General features: G+C 40.3%; 1 protein-coding gene across 3 annotated transcripts; it reads right to left on the bottom strand.

The window, feature by feature from the left end:
• Positions 1–224: 224 nt before the first annotated feature.
• Coil (coilin) lies at positions 225–18,426 on the bottom strand. 3 transcript variants are annotated; one of them, XM_015495437.2, is made up of 7 exons: positions 18,135–18,426; positions 9,864–10,971; positions 9,645–9,731; positions 9,327–9,374; positions 7,950–8,019; positions 3,634–3,722; positions 225–1,175 (listed from the first exon to the last, which is right to left on the bottom strand). In XM_015495437.2, exons 1-7 carry the CDS (start codon positions 18,377–18,379, stop codon positions 1,092–1,094), a joined length of 1,731 nt encoding a protein of 576 aa, XP_015350923.1. In that variant the 5' UTR covers positions 18,380–18,426; the 3' UTR covers positions 225–1,091. The 3 variants fall into 3 exon arrangements, with proteins under 3 accessions (XP_015350923.1, XP_048644485.1, XP_048644481.1); XM_048788528.1 differs by lacking the exon at positions 18,135–18,426 and adding an exon at positions 17,533–17,831; XM_048788524.1 differs by lacking the exons at positions 225–1,175; positions 3,634–3,722 and adding an exon at positions 6,393–6,586.
• Positions 18,427–22,167: the final 3,741 nt, after the last annotated feature.

Raw genomic sequence — 22,167 nt, 5'->3', positions numbered from 1 at the left:
TTTCTTATTACAATCAATAAATACACACTTCAATACACATCCATGTCATGCAAATTTTAATTTGCATGATCCAGTGGCTCCCAGATGGGATGAACTTGGATGGACTATGCAACATCAGACTCTTTGATGAAGGCAAATGTTGTTATGGAAAAGTGCAATGTCTTACATTACTTAACCAAGACAGTAATTTGCAATATTCAACTAAACACGACTCAACATGGACATTATGTTCAATATGATTTTATTTAAAAATTTGCAAAGCTGAAGGAGGATCTGATCTTTTGTTAGAAGAAAGCCTTTTTCACAGTATATATTTAGCCATTTTTGCTTTGTATTGAGTAATAACAGAAAAAAAAAAGGAAGTTTCTGTTCAAGATCCTCACTCCAACCCACTGAGCAGGTGCCTCGCATCTTGTAGCAAGATAACATGTTCCATGGTCTTAAGTCCCACAGCAAATCCCCTACCCAAGGTAACACAGTTCTCCTCCAGGCACACTGCTCTTACAGAGGGTCCTGAGAATCCTTAATTTTTAAATTAGGAAAATGTGAAAGGATTCTTGAACCCACTGTCTGCAACAAACCCAACTATCTGTTAACTCTTGGCAATTTCAAGTATAACATACTTGAAATTTATAAGATGCTCCATGTTTAATGGAACAACTCAAATGTTAAAAAATTTCAAGCAACATGCTTTAATATTTTAAAATGTTACTTAATGAAACTTATTGAAACAAGATACACAGCACATTCTTGTACTTGGTATTATAAACTCCTACTGACGATCGCTACTCAATGGTCAAAAAAATAGAAAATGAGAAGAAACCAGACTATCGGGATATAACAATGTCTGCAGGGAATGTCAAGTTCTAACTTTTGTTAACTGAAATCAACTTGAAGAAAAATCAGGGGGTCTACAAACCACCCATATTATTTTAAATGATGAGGTAGATTTTTTTTTTCCCCCTATGCAGGCAAATGAAGATAACAAAAAATCCAGACTTTCAAATGCTCTTTAAAAAAAAAAAAAAGTTCAGGTTATAGTCACTTTCACAAAAAAGACATTTATAAACTATGAGGTGGAAAGGTCATCCTCAGACATGTTCTATACTTGAGGTGGTACTTGGAGATTCAAGAATCAGTCTTGGATCAATCAACTCTCTCCAAAAAACCGTGATCTGAGGAAAAATACAAAATAGTTTAAGCATTTCATTTTGAGGTCATATAGGATTTAGTAAGTTAAAAAATTTAAGTAATTCCAGCAGTTTGGGAGGTCAAGGCAGGAGGATCAAGTTCAAAGCCAGCCTCAGCAATGGTGAGGCACTGAGCAACTCAGTGAGATCCTGTCTCTAAATAAAATACAAAATAGGGCTGGGGTGTGGCTCAGTAATCGAGTGCCCCTGAGTTCAATTCCCAGTACCAAAAAAAAAAAGAAAATTTAAGTTAGTCAAGATCCCACCATTCAGGGTTAATCTCATTCTTTGTAGAATAATATTTCTCATTACAAATCAATCAATACACGTTTCAGTACATATCTATGACATGCAAATTAAAACTGAAGAGCATCTTCCTTGGTCCAGGGGCTCCCAGACTAGATGAACTTGGACTGGACTATGGACATCAGACTCTTCAATGAAGGCAAATTTCTATTGTGCAGGATGATTGAGAACTGGAATAATTTGAGTCCCAGTAAATTGAGTTTAATTAGGACATAAGAATTCATTTCCCTAAAATGTAGCTTAAGTTTAACATTAAACACATTTCATCTTTTGTTTACAACTGGGGGTTGTAGGGACTGAGAAAATGCAGAAGGAGTAAGAGGTTACAAGTGCCAGAAGGATTTCCCCTGTGGACAGGTGGCCTGCAGATTTCTTGGGAGCTAGATGTGGCCAACTGTGTATCACTAGGCTGCCCATGCCCTTCTTGGAAGTTCAGTAGTTCTTATTCTATGCTGCCTGAAAACAAAAACTACAATTTACAAGTAATCACTAATGCTGGGCCACATGGATGTATACTGAGAGCCATCTAGTGTCAAAAACAGTAATGACAGCTGGGATGTGGCTCAGTGGTGAAGCTCTAGCCTAGCATGTGAGGGAGGCACTGGGTTCGATTCTCAGTACTGCATATAAATAAATAAATAAAAGTCCATCAACATCTAAAAAAATTTTTTTCTAAAACCCCAGTAATTACTGGCTCTGTATTCTACTTCAAGACTTTGTTTAAAAGGGCATAGTGAATGTGGCTCAGTAGTTAAGCACCCCTGGGTTCAATCCCCAGTGCCCCCACCCCCCCAAAAAAATGCAGTGAAAAATCCTCCAAGGTTCAATTTTCCAATGCAGTCTTCCAGGAATACATTTTAAGAAAAATAAATAAATAAATAAATAAAATGAGCTCTTATATTGCAGATAAAGAAGAACAGGGGATTGGACCAAACTGCCAATCCTATCACAACCCTAAAAATGCACTTTGGGACAAAAAAGTATCATCCACCTAAAAAACACAGGAAAACATATAGTTTGGTTAGTGCTTCCACGACTTAACGTTTCAGATGAAATGTGAATTTTCAATAGTGAAACTACCAGAATAAGATTCACAACATTCCAAATACAAGAGTCTTAAGAAAACATTTTCTTCAGTATAAAAATTCTGGGAGTAAGGAGTGACCGCAAGGGCACAGGATGGAAGCTCCTAGAGGCTGTTCATATTCCCTCCCTCCCTCCCTTCCTTCCTTTCTTCCTTCTGTCTTTCTTTCTGTCTTCCTCCCTCCCTCCCTCCTTCCTTCCTTTCTTTCTTTCTTCTTTTTTTTGGTACTGGGGATTGAACTCAGGGGCACTTGACCACTGAGCCACATCCCCAGCCCTATTTTGTATTTTATTGAGACAGGGTCTCACTGAGTTGTTTAGTGCCTTGCTGTTGCTGAGGCTGACTTTGAACTCGCAATCCTCCTGCCTCAGCCTCCCAAGCTGCTGGGATTATAACTGTGCGCCACTGTGCCCAGCCATGTTCTATTTCTTTATCTAAGTCTGATTATGTAGATATGATCATGTGTAAAAATTGTTCAAGCTATACATTTATGTGCACTTTTTATGAATTGTACATGCCAATAAAATTTTTCTACTGGAATCCCTATATAACTATGCTTGTAAGCAACTCCACACTATCAAACAAAAGTCTGAGTATCTTATCACATAGGCTCTTTGAGGTACATGATGGCACCAACTCAGCACCTGGCACTTGTTACTGCCGCTCAACAGCAAAGACTAGCTGCCCCCATGGCCTAGATCCTTTATGTTTTTTTTTTTGGTACTGGGGATTGAACTCAGGGGCACTCAACCACTGAGCTACATCCCCAGCACTATTTTGTATTTTATTTAGAGATAGGGTCTCATTGAATTGCTTAGTGCCTCGCTGTTGCTGAGGCTGGCTTTGAACTTGCAATCCTTCTGTCTCATCCTTAAGAACCATGGGGATTACAGGCGTGCACCATGGTGCCCGGCCCCTTTATGGTTTTATTATAAGTAATTTGGGAAGCTACAATGTCACCTTCCATATCCCACATTACCAGTCAAAAGAAAATGACCAAAAAAAAAAAAAAGAATGACTGACCAAACAAGGCAAGAAGAGAAGCATGCCTACCTTCCTCTCCTGTGTCACAGCATACTCAACTATCTCGGTTCCATTTTCATTGTGATAAACCAAATCAAATTTCCCAGGTTCTTTCAAGGCTGAAACCAGAAGGCAGGGATAAAAGACAATAAGTTATTCCTCAATAGTTAAAATATTTCTCTATAGAGAATTTCTATCATTGGGGAAACAGTCACAAATAAATCACCAACTGATATACAAGTTGGGTGTACAAGAGATCAGGGAGCACTCTTCACAGATGACCCTTAGAGAACCAGTGCCACAACATGGTCACTTCCTGACCGTTCATCAACAACCTTTCCTTTAAAATGAGCTTGAGGAATTGTCACTACTAATCCCAGAACTGAACATTGAACCACAAGATGATCCAAAAAGATAATTCATATGTTTCAATAAGGCAAGGTGACATACAATGTCGTTCAGTCCCAGAAATCACATATGCATACTATTTGGAAACAGAGGCAGGTTTCAGGCTCCCACAGTAGTATGGGATTGGGAAAAAAACCCTGCGAGACAAAACTATCTTATCAATCAACGGGAAAAAATATGGTTGTCTTGAAATTTTTCAAAATTGTCATCAAAACATCAACGACTCTCACTATATAGAGAAATGAAAATTAGTAAAAATATTTCTGTAGTCCATTTTTATTTCAAACATTAGAAACTGAAAGGTAAAGCACTTTATTTCTTCATAAGAAACTTATCGAGGGCGGTTGGAACGATGCTGCCGTCATGTCACATAGCTTATGATACAGATGGCACAGCTTTTCCCTGCCTGGCAGACTATCACAGTCCCTTCGAGGTGTGGATCAGCTTTCAACATTTTATTCTCAGAGCTTCTAATGTCAAGAAGTAGCTCTGAGCGTTTCCTTTTCACTGTGTGGAATCTTAGTGAAGCTTTCCACTGGTGCCACTGCTGGGACTTTTCATCACAGCCGCCTTCTGTATGTCAGGAAGTTCACAAAAGTGGCACAGTGGACTTCCCCAGTCAGCCACTTCACCTGTGACTCCACTGACGCAGGCGAGGGAGAGTCCAGCATTCTCACTTTTGTTTCTCTACTGTACTTTCACGTTTTTAAAATGTTTTTTAAAAATGTACAAGGTTTTACACTAAGAGACAAGGAGGCAGCACAACCATCTGCCATCTGTACAGAATGTTAGATGTACAGTGAGCAGTCAGTGACAGACTCTGAAAGAAGTGACGTGACTCGTCACTCATCAGGAGGCACATCTGTTATTTACACAGTGATTTGTGGACTGAAGAACTATCAGTACTTAATGCAATTACAGTTAACATACCTAGTATTATGGGGGACTGATGCTAAATACTTGCCTGGTATTGTTGGGGGACAGACACTATTTAGTATTTAACCAAACCATGGTAACTGAAATTCATGTATATCAGAACTATGTAAATTGAGAACTACTTGTATTTTTCTTAAAGAACAGGTAGGTTTTTTGTTTTTGTTTTCCAATACTGGAAATTGAAACTAGAGGTACTCTACCATTGAGCTACATTCCCCGCCCTTTTAATTTTTTTGAGACAGAGTTTTGCTAACTATCTGAAGCTGGCCTCCAACTTGTGATCCTCCTGCCTCAGCTTCCCAAGTTGTTAGGATCACATATGCCTCTGTGCCCAGGAGGTTGTTTGGTTTGTTTTGTTTTTTGGCATTAGGGATTGAACGCAGAGGCACTTTACCACTGAACTATATCCCTAGCCCTTTTAAATTTTTTATTTGGAGATGCTAAGTGGCTTAGGGCCTTGCTAAATTGCTGAGATTACAGGTGTGTGCCACCACACCTAGCAGTAGTCATTTCTTGATGCCCCAAAGAAAAGTGCTAGCTAGGCATGGTGGCACATGCCTGTAACCCTAGTGACTCAGGAGGCTGAGGTAGGAGGATCACAAGTTCAAGATCAGTCTGGGCAACTTAGCAAGACACTGTCTAAAAATAAAAATTAAAATTAAAAGGGCTGGGGATGTACCTCAGTGGTACAGTACTCTTGGGTTCAATCTCCAGTACCATATACATATGCACCAAAAAAAAAAAAAAAAAGAAAAATTGTAATTAGATATTGTCATTGTCAACAACTTGACATGCAGTGATTAGGTTTGTGTCACTAGAATTTGACCATGCACAAACTTCTGTCCATCATTCCTAAGAATAGGGATTTCTATAAATAAAACCTCATCTGGAGAAAGCTAGAGCTGGGCCCCATGGCCTACACCTGTAATCCCAGCAATGCTATAGACTGAGGAAAGAGGATAGCAAGTTTTAGGCCAGCCTTGGCAACTTAGCAAAATCCTATCTCAAAATTAAAAATAGCATGCACAAGGCCAGGCGTGGTGGCACACACCTGTAATCCCAGCAGCTTGGGAGGCTGAGACAGGAGGATCTGGAGTTCAAAGCCAACCTCAGCAATGGTAAGGTGCTAAGCAACTCAGTGAGAACCTGTCTCTAAATAAAATACAAAATAGGGCTGGGGATGTGACTCGGTGGTTGAGTGCCCCTGAATTCAATTCCTAGTACCAATAAATAAATAAATAAATAAATAGCATGCATAAATATAACAACAAATCCCATCACTATGTACAACTAAAACGTGCCACTAAAAATATGGAAAAAACGGGGCATGGTGGCGTAGGCCTGTAATCCCAGCAGCTCAGGAGGCTGACGAAGGTGAATCACAAGTTCAAGACCAACTTTAGCAAGATCCTATGTCAAAAAAAAAAAAAAAAAAAAAAAAAGCCTCAGGGGTGGAGTGCCCCTGGGTTCAGTTCCTAGTACTGGGAGGAAGGAGTGGGAGAAAGAAAGATTTAAAAGTTCAATAGACAGAAATCAGTCAAAAGAGTTTTTCAATAAAATCACTTTGTGATATTAAGTAAATGTTTAGATATAACTTACACTGGCTTTCCAGCTGTCATTGTCATCATCATCTTCTTTTCTTGGGGGGGAGGGGTATTAGTTAGGTATACGGAATATTGATCCCAGTGATGCTCTGTCACTGAGCTATATCCCCAGCCCTTTTTACTATTATTATTATTATTTTTTGGTGATGACTTTTAAATTTTTTACCACTTTTTTTCCGACCAGGGATTGAACTCAGGGGCACTTGACCACTGAGCCACATCCCAAGCCTGACTTTGGATTTTATTTTAAGACAGGGTCTCGCTGAGTTGCTCAGCCTTGCTCTTGCTGAGGCTGGCTTTGAACTCGAAATCCCAAGTGGCTGGGATTATAGTTATGTGCCACCATGCTCGGTGGAATTTTTAGTCTTTCATTCACTGACTTGTATAAGGAAAAAATTAATTGCTTTAGAGTCTGCTAAAGAGAAAGTCAACTCCCCTGCTCTCTGGTTAAGGACCCCTGCAACATACTCTAAGTTAAGGTCCTTGTGATAAAAGCTGTCTTATCCAGAACCAAAACAGGTAGGATTAATCAGGACAAAGCAAGGAACCAGTGACAATAATGTGCAAATACTCAACTAAGACACACAAGACCCTGGGTTTGATTCCCAGCACCACCAAAAAAATAAAATGTGAGAGTATATGTATACACACACATTGTAGACACTTTATTTTGCCAATCTTTTTGAAAGACAGCTAAGTAGGTCTTGAGTTTACTGAATAGAGATGTCTTTCTTTTATAAACCATACCCCTAATACATTGTCTATAAGTTCCAATTTAGGATTTTCTTTCTTTCTTTTTAGATTTTATTTTTTTTATTCATTCATTTATTTGTTTGTTTATATGTGGTGCTGAGATTCGAACCCAGTGCCTCACACATGCTAGGCAAGAGCTCGACCACTGAGCCACAATCCCAGCCCAGGATTTTCTTTTTAAAGTGATGTAAGAATGCAAAACTTTGCAAGGCAACTAAGGACAGAATCTTCTTAGACTTTTACCAAAGTCTTCCCAATCTTTTATAGCTGACCCACTCATATATAATTTAATAGCATTTTTTTTCAGTAATACTCCTGAGTCAGCATTCAATTGTTTCCTAAAAATAACTCTTTTTGAAATCAGTTTTCACCAGCTCATATAATCCTTTATGAAGTCACACAAATACAATAAGAACAAGTAGCCCATCAGCTTTGAGAACCAATCCAATATATCTTAGTAGACACAATCCAAGGAGTAGGCGTGCAGGCCCCAGAGGTGTGGGGTGCGGACAGAGTGGTGAACACAGCCAGTTACAGGTGCTAGGTTAAGTTGAGAAAGAGAACATCTCTGTATATTAATGCTATTCAGAAGCCATTGTAGATATGAAGAGTCTAAATTTTCAAATTCATTTCCAAAAGACTCACCAGGTAAGGATGAGAGAATTTCTATATCTACTTGCTGGGTCTCTGGATTGTGGCTTAATATTTTTCCTTCCTTTCAAAAATAAAAGTCCAAGTCAAAAATCAACATATAAAACACTGTGAAAATACTATAAACCACTGAATTGTAGACTTTAAAATGGTTAAAATAGCAAGTTTTATGTGTTTGAATTCTATTTCAATAAAAAGCATGAAAAATAAATCAACATGTAGGGGAAATAAGAACAGCAGATTTATAATCATTCTATCTGAGTATACTGAAATAATTTCAGAGGCAAAATAGATACATTTTAATCATAAATGGTAGACATCTACAGAACTTAAAGAAAGGCCAAGAATACACTAGGTCATCAAAAGTCACTAAATAAGAGAAATGGAGAAAAATAGGCTAGGATGATGTACTCAGGTGGGACTGGCCATCACAGCCTTTAATAGGAGAGGCCACCCATACCCAAGTCGTGCGGCTCCCATTTCTGATGCTGTCGGGGCCATCCTAAGGGCTGAGTACAGTCCCTTAAGGCTGAAACAGGAAGGTACTTTCTTACTGGTAAGTTTATAATTTCCTTCCTCCCAGGTCCCTCAGATTTGGGAGCTGGTTTTCAAATGCATCAAGAGGAGGCATTACCCTATGGTTGCTGGTGGGCAATGAGACAATGGGTGGTCTTTGGGGACACACAGGAAGGCCAACTAATCGGTTCCTCCTGCACCTTCCCAGGCTTTCTGAGTATAGACAACAGGTACTTCTAAAAACCAGGTTCAGTGGGGGTCAAGGGCCTTGAGAGACTATTTTCTTTGGAATAGAATTAAATAAATCAACTGATCAAGCTAGAAAACAGCACTTAAGATGAATGCAAAAATATAGGACTCATCTTTCTTTTTTTATTTTGTACCAGAGATTTAACCCAAGGGCACTTAGCCACTGAGCCACATCCCTAGCCCTTTTTTTATATTTTATTTAGAGACAGGGTTTTGCTGAATTGCTTAGGGCCTCACTGAGTTGCTAAGGCTAGGTTTAAACTCAAGATCCTCCTGCCTCAGCTGCCTGAGCCACTGGGATTACAAGCGTGTGCCACCACTCCCAACAACAGTGATAATTTTAATAAGTTTACACTTTGATAAGTAATTTTATCTTCTACTTTATGACTTTAATGAAAAAAAAAGAACTATTTTATCCAAGCAAGTAGTATTAAATATAACTTTAATCTTAATAGTATACTGACAACTTTGTCTCACTATGTTGCCTATGCTGGCCCTGAACTCCTGGCTAAAGCTGTCTCTGCCTCAGCCTCCTGAGCAGTTGGGACTACAAGCACATGCTAACATATCCAGCTGAATTAATTATTTTTAAATAAACAAGCTTACCTTGTAGTCAGAGACATCAGGAGAGTAATCAGATGTTAGTTCCAAAAGCTGAAAAAGAAAAAAACCTACGAGTACACAAGCCCTCTCTCTTATCCTCTCTTATCCCCATGGCTCCTCTGTCTTACCAACCTGCCCCTGGAAGAAAACATGCAGTGCCCACCCTCACCAGTCTGAGGCCCCATCCATGAAACTTTGGTCACACTGGTGTTCCAGGGAAAAGGGTTTTTATAAATATTATTCAACATGACTTGCTAAATAAGTTTATTTGGAAGGGGAGCTAACCTTTTTTGTTGTAATTGTTGCTGTTTTAAAATATACCTTAAATGCAATCTTCTCTCCGACTTGAGGGGCAGCTGCTAACAGTGGTAATAGACTATAGTCCTTCTTGTGTATTGCTACTGGATTCTGAAAAACAGCATTAGTCACGTGACTTCATTACTGGTGAGAAAATGGGAGCTCGTGACATGGAGTCCACGTGACATGACTACTTTCTCCATGGAGAAAAAAAGTAGTCAACTCATAATAAACAATACTTACCTGGATAATAGTAGATGAATTTGTTACTATCTCATTTAATTGCTGCTGCTTCTGATATTCAGTGCTAGTATTTAAAACACAGGAAACAGCATGCCCTCGTCCTCGACCTCTCCCTCGCATGCCCCGACCTCTTGTTCCCTTCCAAGAAAGAAGATCCTCTCCTCTCCCCCATCCTCTTCCTAAACTGGTGGGGAGAGACACACTGGGAAGAGGACCAGGAGCCTGTTTGCTAGTATTTGATTCCCAAAATTTCCACCCTATGGAACTTGGAGTCTGTACTGTCAGCCCTGGACCTGGACAGCCCCTTCCTGAAAAGAGGCCTACTGTCTTTAGGAAATCTGTAGCATACTCCGGAGTGCTCTTGGACACAATGCACTGCTCCTCTGAATCTGATGCGGAATCTGAACTAGAAGATGAGGCTCTGATCTTGCCTTTGCTGGTGGTAATGGCAGCTTTTGCAACCAGTTTGTTTACAACTGTATTTTTTGTAAAAGGTCCTTCTTTTGATAACTCAGTTGATAGTTTCTCTGAAGAATTTCTAACCTCCAATGTGACATTGCTGATATCATCACTGTTCGAATCCGGACTAGAACTAGACTCAGACTCCGAGGAGGAATTGGGGCTGTCTTTTGAACTTGTGACTCTCCCACCTTTTCTTCTGACTTTCACAAGACTGTTTTTAGCAGAACCTTTCTGAGGAGTATACTTCTGGGTGATCCCCTCTTTTGACATCTGTGCTTTAGGACACTTGGAATTCTTGGTCTGTTTTTTATTTTCATATTTCTCCTTTTTCTTTGGTGTTCTCTTTTTGGTGTCTTCTTCCTCCTCATCTACTGGGCAACATGTTGCTTTATTTTTTCTCTTGCCTTTTTTCTTCCCAGTCTGTTCTGTGACAGCTTTTGGTTCCAGATCCACGACCTTCTTATTAATATTATTGTTGTCTTGCTTCTTCCACTGCTTCTTTGAATATCTATAACCTAGTTCTGATTCTTCATCCTCCTCCAACTTATAAGCCCGCTTCTTTGCTTTTCTAGATGGTAAAGGAATATCATCTCCATTACTGACTACTACAGAAGTCTCAGGAATTTCTCTCTCTTCTAACTTAACTCTGTCAAAAAAAAAAAAAAAAAACAAGAGAGAAAGCTAGAGTGAGCAATTCATAAGTATGACTCTAGGATGTAGCTATACATTGAGATGATTCTGCAAATGGTCACTACCAGCAGTGAAAAACTGTCATGTCACTTAAGGAAAACAAAGGCTCTTTTTGACAAAATGGCCCATATAGCACGACTTATGGTCATCTTTCATAGGCCAGTTTTACTTACTGAATACCGTGTCTCAAATATTTTCTACACATTTTCTCTGATCAAAAACCACAAGAAAGTAGGTTTTTTCATTTTTGTTTTTTTTTACAAGCTACAAAATTATAGTTCAGACAGGTAAGTTACTCGAGATCCCCAGCTGATAAGCTAATAAGTAGCAGGAAAGCAATTCAAACCTGTCTAGCCTCAAAACTCATTATCTTTCACTACATGTATGTTACCTACCCTAAAAGGTAATAATTGCTAACTTAAACATTTTTGTTTTGGAATGTGTTGCTTTTTAAAAAATGAAATTTTATTTTTAATAGCCAAAATATGGAATCAACCTAGGTGCCCATCAACAGATAAGTGGATTAGGAAGATGTGATATGTGTGTGCAGTGCAAAATTGACCAGTCATAAAAGGAATACAATTCTTTCATTTGCAGCAACATGAATGGAACTAGAGGACATTCTGTTAATTAAAATAATGCAGCTGCAGAAAGAAAAATACTATGTACTCTCACATTTGGAAGCTAAAAATTTGATTTCAAAGAAATAAAAAAATATAATAGTGATTATCAGATCCCGGGAAGAGTGTTCTACAGCACCATAGGATAACTATGGTTGACAACAATTAACAAATATTCCCAAATAGCTAGTAGAGAGAATTTTGAATGTTCCCAACACAAAGAAATGACATCTGCCTGAGGTAACAGATATGCCAGTGACCCTCATCAAATCATTACACATTGTATACATGTACTACAATATCATCGTTCCTTATAAATATGTACAATAACTGACAATTAAAAATAAATATATACTTAAAAATAATAAGAAGTAATATGAGATTTGATTATTATTTTTTGTTTAAACTTAGGGAAATACTACACAATTTATGTTCTCTGGAATAGTGACAGATGCCCATAAAATTGCATGACAGTTTGTGATGGTTAATTTTATGTGTCAACTTGCCTGAGGTATGGGTGCCCAGACATTTGTTTAAGCATTATTTTTTGTCCATGGCATGTCTATGAGAGTATTTCTGGGTGAAATTAACGTATAAATTGTAAGACTATGTAAACTGCTTTTCCGCATGTGGGTTGGCCTCATCCAATCCACTAATTACCAAAAGAGAACAAAAGGGCCTTAGAGAATTTGCTTTCTGTCTGACCCTTCAAGCTGGGATATCAGACTTCTCCGGCCTTCAGAGTCAGACTTGGATTAGAATCACACGACTGACCCTCTGGTCTCCAGCTTATTTACTACAGATCTTGAGATTTCTCAGCTTCCCCAACTGTGTAAGTTAATTCCTTATATTAAATCATGTGTTTTTCCTATTGGTTTTGTGGAAGAAGCGAAGCCCTCTCCAAACAGGCACAGCAGCAAAGCAAGGCCAGATCTGTGTGTACATGCTTGACTGTCAGACAACATGATGCCTTCAATAGCCATGTACATATGCATTCACCAGACAAAGGAAAGGTGGGGCTGCACAGCTCTGTGGTAACTTCTTTATGATTTTATAGTACAGAATACCGACGCAAAATGTATTTTTCCATATAGGGGAGACAAAGGGGATAATATGCAATGGGAGGAAAGGAGGAGAGGAAGTCCTGCTGCAATCGAAACTTGGCCTTTGGATGTGAATCTGCTGAGTCTGTGCTGGCACAAAATAAACACTGCTTCCTGTGGAACACTGGTGCCCTGTCTCTCTGTGTAGAAATCCTGCAACAGTTTTGTTTTTCTGGAGAACCTGGACTAATACACACTGCATCCAAAATTATTTCATTATAGAATAGCAATTTTCCCCAATGAACTGGCAATAGCTAATCCTGAGTGAACAGGGAAAGATACAGTCATATTTGAAAATAAAGTATAATTGGTTAGGGTTAGGGGTTAGGGTTAATTGGTGAATAAGGGCATATGTATAAGCATTCTTTATTTTTTTAGAAATATCTTTTAGTTGTAGATGGACACAATACCTTTATTTATTTATCTTTATGTGGTGCCGAGAATCGAACCCCAGGGCCTCACACATGCTAGGCAAGCATTCTACCACCAAGCCACAACCCCAATCCGCATTCCTTAACTTTTTAAAGCCCAATAATCTTGTTGATTTACCTCCTCAAAGTAGTAAATGAGAAAAATCCTCAATTATTTTTCAACAAACAACTATTTAGAAATTCACAAATCAAGATAAAATAATAGCTACCGAGTAGGAGAAAATAAAGACAGAAATAAAACTCTGAATGACCAGGGATTTATATTATAAAAACATATCCTCTCTATTCCCTTCTTCTTCTTTTATTTTTTTAAAGAGAGAGTGAGAGAGAGAGAGGGAGAGAAAGAGAGAATTTTTTTTTTTTTAATATTTACTTTTTAGTTTTCGGTGGACACAACATCTTTGTTTGTATGTGGTGCTGAGGATCGAACCCGGGCTGCATGCATGCCAAGCGAGCACGCTACCGCTTGAGCCACATCCCCAGCCCTCTATTCCCTTCTAAAGGCCTCAATATTTAACAGCAAAGAAGTCATTCTTAACTGGCACAATCTAGTGTGGCATCCTGTGAATCTAACATTGAATAAGTTCCAGAATATCAGATTTTTTTCCTTGACATTTTTTATTAATTTGTTTAACTTTTAGCAATGCTATGATTCAAGCTTCAATTGTGAGATGACTAATTAGGACCAAACTCTTCCCCAAACTTCAAATAGCTACTCAACTTCCTGCTCGGACATTATAGTTTATTAAGTCCCTACATACAAGACAGCAAATGCTGCACCCAGTTTAGGCAGCATTCATACTTTTCCCTGGAGCTGGTAACACCATCATGCTTTCTAAAGCATCACCTCACCCATTTTTTTGTTTTGTTTGTGGTCCTGGGAACAAAACCCAGGGCTTTGTGCATGCTAGACAAGGGCTCTTCCACTGAGTTACATACCCGACCCTTATTCCTCCTTAAGACACTGCGTGTATAGGTATCTGACTGATTACTGCAGCCTCACTAGCTACTGTTCCCCACAAGGAACAAATATGAACAGAGTGAGGCAAAATGTCACCTGGGGAACAAGAAATGGTCTCCTTAAGTCTGTTTGATTGCCTTTTTTTTTTTCTTTTCTTTTTTTTTAGTACCAGGGATTAAACCCATAGGTGCTTAACCCCTGAGCTATATCTCCAGCCCTTTTTTATAGAGTATTTGGAGACAGGGTCTCGCTGAGTTGCTTAGGGCTTCACTAAATTGCTAAAGCTGGCTTTGAACTAGGGATTCTCCTGCCTCAGCCTCCCAAGCTGCTGGGATTATAGGCATGTGCCACTGCCCTCAAATTACAGGGGGTATGCTTGCTTTAGTAATGTTCATTTCTCTATATGAACTACAGATAACAAATGGAGCTGTCTTCTACAAACAAAAGTGAATGCAATTATTCTTTTATAAACTGAAGTGAATTACCTGGGTTAATTAATTAGCAACGACAGAAATTTGATTTCAAGGAACTTCTAAAACATATCCTCTACTTTTTATTCAAATCTTTGCAGGGAAAAATGGGTGGTATTATCAAAATGCAAATACTCCCTTTTATATTTGTAATTTTGCTTCTAGGATTTTATTATACAGAAATATAGACATGCCCATCTGCCCCACCTGACACCTACTTTCTTATACTGTCATCTTACCAAGGTCAAAATGATTGCCTGGGTTAAAAATCCTCTTTCTGCCACTGTAATTAATTTTTAAAAAGCCATTACCTCAGCCCTTCTCATCTATAAAAATGAGGATAATGATAATAATTATAGTACTCAAATGAACTATTATATATCTAAAGCATGCCTGGCTCAAAACAAGTGCTATCCATGTTAGTTCTAATTTTCATTAATACAATGAACGATGTTAGTCCTCTGAAGGAGACGTTGGTGGATTTTTGATGAACTTGTCTCATCAACCGAACATGAAATTCAACAAGGAAGGTGAAAGGAAAGCTTCACTCCTTTGGATCCCACCAGTTCCCTGCAGCCTCCCTCCTGTCTCGCAGCTGGTGGCAGCAGCCACATTGCCACCTTCAGACAGGTAAAAAGTTACCTGACCAAAAGCACACAGTTTGTGAGTCACAGAGTCATAGATGCTTTAGAGAGGTTTGACTTTGTACTGACTACAGGAATATGAAATGAGAACCCACTTCTAACATTTGATCAAATACTGTAGGCATTTGAAAGAGTGAGAGAGGAGGGAGTGCACTTTATTTCCTCACAGTATGACTTCAACTGAAAGCTCTCTTCTACCTGGTCACTGTCCAAACCTGTTGCTGCAACCAAACCTCTGTGAAACCCTCTTCGGGAGCTGTTATGAGCTCAACTGTGGCCCCTTAAAGTTCATATGTAGAAGCCCTAAGTCCCAGTACCTCTTGTGACTGTATGAAGAGACAGAACTTTTAAAGAGGTGATTAGGTCAAGATGAGGCCATTAGGGTGGATCCTGATCCAATCTGACTGGTCTCCTTAGAGGAAATTTGGACAAAGAAAAATACCAGGAATGCACACAGAGAAAAGCCCATGTAAGCACATAGGGAAAAGGATGCCTTCTACAAACTAATGAGAGGCCTCAGAAGAAACCAAATCTGCAATATCATGAGAAATCATTGTCGCTGAAGCCATCCATCTGCAGTATTTTGTTATAGCAGCCCTGGCAAACTAACACAGGGGTCTCCAAGCAAGTAGGAGCACTTCCTCTTCTCATGGGACCTAAAGACCAACCTCAGGAGCTCACTGTCAACAGTCTGGGTGCAGATGTCCAGTCAGATTCCTGGGGTTTAAGAGAATGAATTATGAGGAAAAGACAATGGCACACAGGGGCCTCAAAGATTATTTCTCAGGATTCTCACAACCTGGCTCTACCTTTCCTCATCAGACTTAACAATTCCCCAGCACTTCCAACAGAATTCTTCTGATCAGCAGGCTTGTCTCCTCTGATTTTTTTTTTTGCCTCTACAACTGCACTTTAGCCATCTAATATGTGCCCAAACTTCAAGGTACTGCTCAATTCCCTGACCACTTTTGTTCCAGGATCTCTCTCCTTTTTGTGGGGGCAGGTGCAGTACTGGGGATGGAACCCAAGTGTTCTAACCACAGCTATAGCCCCAGACTTCTTAATTTTTATAAAATTTAAAACAGGATACTGCTAAATACCAGACTGGCTCAATTTCTCAGTCCTCCTACCTCAGCCTCCCAAGTTGCTGGGCTTATGGGAATGTGCCATTGCACCTGGCTTGATCTCTCTTTTCTCAATCATCTTCTGTACTTAGCAGTATAAGTTGATCAAACTATTCAATCTAACTGACTGCACCACACAAGAAGATAGTATTCAGAAGCACAAAGCTATGTATTTGGGTGTACTTCAACAATATTAGGTAACTGACAACAGAGAATATGTTTCCTTTGTAGCTCTGAAAAAAAAGTGAATTTGTCAGGGGAAGACAATGATTCGGGGAACATGAAACAAAACATTCCCAAATTTAGTTTCCTCCTACAGGATTGTCCCTATTTATCATTGAAGCCAGCTACAGAAGTCCGTCCCCCTGTTCCCCCCTCCCCCCAAGTGCTGGTTATTTGACCCAGGGCTTTGCACATACTAGGCAAGTGCTCTACCACTGAAATACGTTGTTATCAGCCCCTGTAGAGGATTTCTCATCATATGCATTTGGGCATTTGAGGCATTTAGAAGGAATCTGCCTGCCATTGTGCTCTAATTATTACTTATAACAACTTTCACCATTGTTTTTGACATTGTGAGCTTCATTATAAACAGTGTAATTCCTAGATGATTCATTAAGTGAAGTATAACTGTACTTAGCTAGCAATCAGTAAGTTATTAATTCATTAGACAGGGGACAGTTGGGAAAGTAAACTTAATAGGAGGGGATACAGTCCTTAATCTGTAATATTTAATTGGTCCCTAAATTTCAGAGCAAATGGAGGCCTATTACAGTCAATAAAAAGAGAAAAGAACATTATTTGAAATTTGGGCTATTTCAAATTGTCATTTGAAACAGCTGAATATTGTTAATAAGTCATAGCATTCCTGACTTAAGAGACACTCAAAGATATAGTCATTATTCCAAATTAAATTCTCTGATGTTATGAAGAAATCTTGTGAATCTGACATGCTTCGGGGAAAACAATTTTCAACAACAAAAGGCAAGCAACAGGATGTAGCCTGGCTCACAATTCCGAAATTCACTGTAGCTTAGGCTTAATGAGGTGGTGGTGACAAATCAGTCCAAAATGAGAATCTGAACTGGAATGATCACATCTCACTATCTGACTGAGACCACGAGGTATTGGCAATTCATACTACAACTGCCCCTGGATACTCACCTACCATTTTCTAAAATTTCCAAAAGCATATTTCAAATTATTCCTGTGTGTCCTGATGCACAAAGAGAAGGATCCAAACACCTATTTGGGTGAACCCCAAACGCCTAGTGAGACACAGAATGTCGCCCACCAGAAGTCTCAGCGGATACTGCACAGGAACTAAAGTGGGACAACCAGAGCGTTAGGAAGAAAACAGGACTGTTTTTTTCTCCGTCTGGTCTCCGGGCAGATGACCCTGAGAGTATGCCAAGGAAGGCCAGGCTCCCAGACATTTGCCACCATGTGCACGGAACACAGTGCCTGGCTGGGTGCGGGTTCCCTAAATCAAGGCTGGAAGAAGCACCTGCCCTGTTCAGGAGCAGGAGAGCTGCTCCAAGTTTGGTTCACCTGAAAATCAGAAGCTCCCGGAGAACGACACTAGTTAGGATGCAGATTCCTCAGCCCCAGCCTTGGCTAGACCAGTCTAGATCTCCAGGGTTCATGCATTTGCATTTTTTTTTTTTCCCAGTCTCACCCAAACCCGGCCGGAGGCGACCCCGGGTGCGCAGGCGCGTCCCCGGCCAGCCGCCCGCCCCGCCGCCGTCTCCCCGCGCCGCGCGCACCTGAGGCAATCGTTGTCCCTCACCAAGCGCGCGCTCTCGACCGGGGGCAAGAGCCCCCCCTCTAGGTAGAGACCTAGAAGGGCCCCAGAACTGAAGCCGAATCGCTGGCGGATGAGACTGATGAGATCAGTGACGACTCGGCATCTGTTTAGGTCCACCAGAAGCCAGAAGACCGTGCAATGCGGGGTAGCTGGAGGAGGGTAATCAAATTGAAGCCGTAGCCTAACCGTCTCGGAGGCTGCCATCTTGCTCGTGATCAACGGAAGCCCAGAGAGACCACAGGGCGACCGAGAGGCGTGCTCGGACGGCCCGCCCCCCCGCACTACCCGGGGTCGCTAGCGTGTGCCACCTATGGGTGGCACATGGCTATTACAGGTTTCGTGAGAACCCGGAAGGTGTTTGATTCTATTCGAATTTGTTCATGACAAGGGTTAGGGATAAGTGCGTGAAATGTCTCTATTCCTTTCCTGCCCAGCATTGTGTAGGGTCCGAATTTAGGCAAGTGGCTGGTGAGAAATTTCTAAGATATTCGCTCATATATGTAAAAGAAGTTTCGTGTTTTTTTTTTTTTGAAAACACTTCCTCTGAGCAATTCTTCATGGAGTTGAAAAATATGTAATTCCTAATGTATTGTCAATATTGATATTTTAAAATAAACCATTAATCACTCTTCTCTATGCATCCAATGAAATATCTTTTATATTAGGGATTGAATCCAGGGGTACTTAACCACTGAGAGTCATCCCCAGTCCTTTTTAATATTTTATTAAAGACAGGGTCTGGCTGAGCTGCTTAGGGCTTAATCTAAATTGCAGAGGCTGGCTTTGAACTCATGATCCTCCTGCCTCAGCCTCCCAAGTAGCTGGGATTACAAGCATGCACCACTGCGCTCCAAGGGACTATAATTACCGTAGCCATTTGATATCTACCACCATCCATATTATAAAATAGAGTAAATCCTGGCATTTACTTCTAGTAAGTAAGTCAGAAATTTTATATCATTTATTTCTTGAACTAGAATTTCCACGTGTCTCACATATAATTTTTGTTTAATTTTCATGAGGAAGGTATGGATTGTAAACTATTATCTTTTTTTTGAGGGGGGGGGGCGGTGGTACCAGGGACCAAACTCAGGGGCTCTCAACCTCTGAGCCACATCCCCAGCCCTGCTTTGTATTTTATTTAGAGACAGGGTCTCACTGAGTTGCTTAGGGCCTCACTTTTGCTGAGGCTTGTTTGGAACTCATGATCCTCCTGCCTCAGCCTCCCAAGCTGCTGGGATTATAGTCGTGCCCAACCGAGCCTGGATATTCAGAAGATTTTTAAAAATAAATTTTCACCTGTGATTTACGCCTGTAATCCCAGCAGCTCAAAATGAAAAAAAAAAAGGGTTAGGAACGCAGCTCAGCGCCCCTGGGTTCAATCTCCAGTACCAAAAAGAAAAAATTATATCAGTTCTCCAGCAGCTCAGGTTCATGCTCCATAATGTTAAAAACAAAGGGACTGGGGCTCGGAATGTGGCACAAGCGATAGCACGCTCACCTGACAGATGCGCCAGGCGCTGGGTTCGATCCTCAGCACCACATAAAAATAAAATAAAGATGTTGTGTCCACCGAAAACTAAAAAATAAATAAATAAATATATATATATATAAAATGGGACTCAAGTTTCAAAAGGAATATTTACCCAGCCATTTACTTTCTCAATATCTGGAAGGTTCTACTGAGATTTAAGTGATTATTATACCACTCACTCTTACACTTAGAGGTGCCTGTTTTACACATCTAAAATTAGATAAAGTTTTTGGAGTAAAAAATGACAATTATATTAAAGTGGGGATTGTAGCATTTAAGCTCATCCCACTGGCTATGATCAAAGACCTGTATATATATTCATGACAGATGAACAGAGAGATGTTTGTGAACTCTTATATGTAGATTAACAATTTAATCTCATAGAAAAAAAATCAGTTATATTTATAAATAGGAATTTGACAGAACCAGAAGAGCTTATCTAAGAAAGAAGAGCTACTCCCAATAAAATGAAGATGTCCAACATCTTACTGGATTTTATGTATATTAATGATTGCTGTTATGTGCATTATTTACAGTAGATTCAGTACATATTCCCTTAAAGTTCATCTAAATTTAATACTTGATAGAAACAAAGAATAAGGGAAGTGGGTGCCAGTGAGATTACAGGATGCATTTCTTTGGGGAGAACAGCAAACGGAGCACAGACACTTTCCCAGGAATCAGCTTTAGGAAAGAGCCCACTGAGAAAGTGGAACTTTTGAGAAATGGAACTTGAGTTCCTTAAAACTATCTATGCAGCTGGGCATGATGGCACATGCCTGCAGTCGAAGCTACCTGGGAGGCAGAAGGATCCTTTGATTGCATGAGTTGGCTCCATCATTTTGGAGTCTGGTGAGGCAGAACATCATGGCAGGGAGTGGATGGTGGAGCAGAGCTTCCCACCTCACTGCAACCAGGAAGCAAAGAGAGAGGACAGGGGAGGGGACTGGTTGCAACATCTCCATCAAGGGGTAGCCTCCAGTAGGTCCCACTGTGACAGAAAAGAGTTCTCCCCGAGGAAGAAGGGAACCCAAAAGGCAGAATCCGTGGAAGGAGGAGGTCTTCCCTTTTTTATAGCTAATGTCTTCTTTCAGCTTTCCCACACTCCTGTCCTTTGTTTCCCAATATCTTGCAGTGATAGAATGCAGGTGGGAAGGCCCAAAAGGTGGGGGATCGGTGGGCTGAAGGAGTAATCTGGGCAGCTTTTGATTAGCATCTCCCTGTTTGCTGGGAGCTGCTTCATTAACATTTCCTTAGGATGGGCTCTGGGCCTTGGGGACAGTAACATTTCAATTTCCCCAAATGCTGCTCTGGTTTCCTGGACTCCATTCTCTATAATGGTCTCCATTTTCTTTATCTTACTCAATATTAGACCGATTTACCTAACTACACTAACTACCTATCTGTAAATCTGGCTTCAACCACCACCTAAAGGTTCTACCCCACCCCCCAGGAACACCACAGATGGGTGACCAAGCGTTTAGCACATGGGTCTTTGGAGAACATTTAAGACCCAAACCATAACAATGCCCATCAATAGGGACTAGATTGAATACCTTAGTACAGCTATATGACACGTGTATAGAATTCCACTGTACAGATATACCATCTTTTTTTCCCAATCTGATTTCCAATGAGGTTATTACAGATATATTGATGTAAGAAGGTGTTATAGTTTGGATCTTTAATGTCCCCCAAAATTCTCATGTGTTAGGCAATGCAGGGATGATCAGAGGTGAAAAGATTGGATTATGAGAGCCGTATCCTCTTGAGTGCATAAATTCATTTGATGGATGTAATATTTGAATGGTCTACTGGGTAGTAATTGTAAGTAGGTAGGACATCCCTGGAGGAAGTAGGTTACTGGGGGCGTGGCCTCAGACTAAACCTATTCCTAGCCCCTTCCTCTCTTGCTCTCAGCCTCCAGGCGCCTAGAGCCGAGCAGCTTTTCCCCACCAGCCTTTCCACCATGATGTTCTGCCTCATCTCAGGCCCAAAGCAATGGAGTCAGCCAACTATGGACTGAGACCTCTGAAACTGTGAGCCAAAATAAACTTTCCTTCCTCTAAGTTGTTCTTGTCAGGTATTTTGGTCACAGCAATGAAAAGCTAACACAAAAACTGTCTAGAATATGATGAGAGAAAAGAACCAGAAGGAAATGCATATATATTGTACATTCTGAGACTTTGAGTCTTGTTTATTCTGTTTGCTGGCTTCCTCTGACACTGCTCTGACAGGGACGAAAGAAACTGCCTCATTAGTGCTGGGTGGGGAGAGAAGTCTAGGTTCCCTGCTTGGATTCTGTTGACACCTGAAGGGAAGGAGAACCCTCTTACTGCTGACTGGTGGTGGACATTCCTTGTACAAGTTCTGAGAAACTGATGTGACTCCATTTTTGAGAAACCAGCTTCTACCTTAAGGTCTGTCCTAAGGAAGGGGGCGTGACCCACAGAGCACT

Source organism: Marmota marmota, unplaced genomic scaffold (genome assembly GCF_001458135.2).
Source record: "Marmota marmota marmota unplaced genomic scaffold, marMar, whole genome shotgun sequence".
NCBI lineage: Eukaryota > Metazoa > Chordata > Mammalia > Rodentia > Sciuridae > Marmota > Marmota marmota.
This window is presented reverse-complemented; position numbering and strand designations above follow the sequence as displayed.

Coding starts and splice junctions, on each gene's coding strand:
- Coil (XM_015495437.2), bottom strand. CDS start 18,379: ATGGCAGCCTCCGAGACGGTTAGGCTACGGCTTCAATTTGATTACCCT. Junction 9,732..9,863: donor ATTCATCTACTATTATCCAG/GTAAGTATTGTT, acceptor GCTGTTTTTCAG/AATCCAGTAGCAATACACAA. Junction 3,723..7,949: donor AATTCTCTCATCCTTACCTG/GTGAGTCTTTTG, acceptor TTCTGGTTTCAG/CCTTGAAAGAACCTGGGAAA.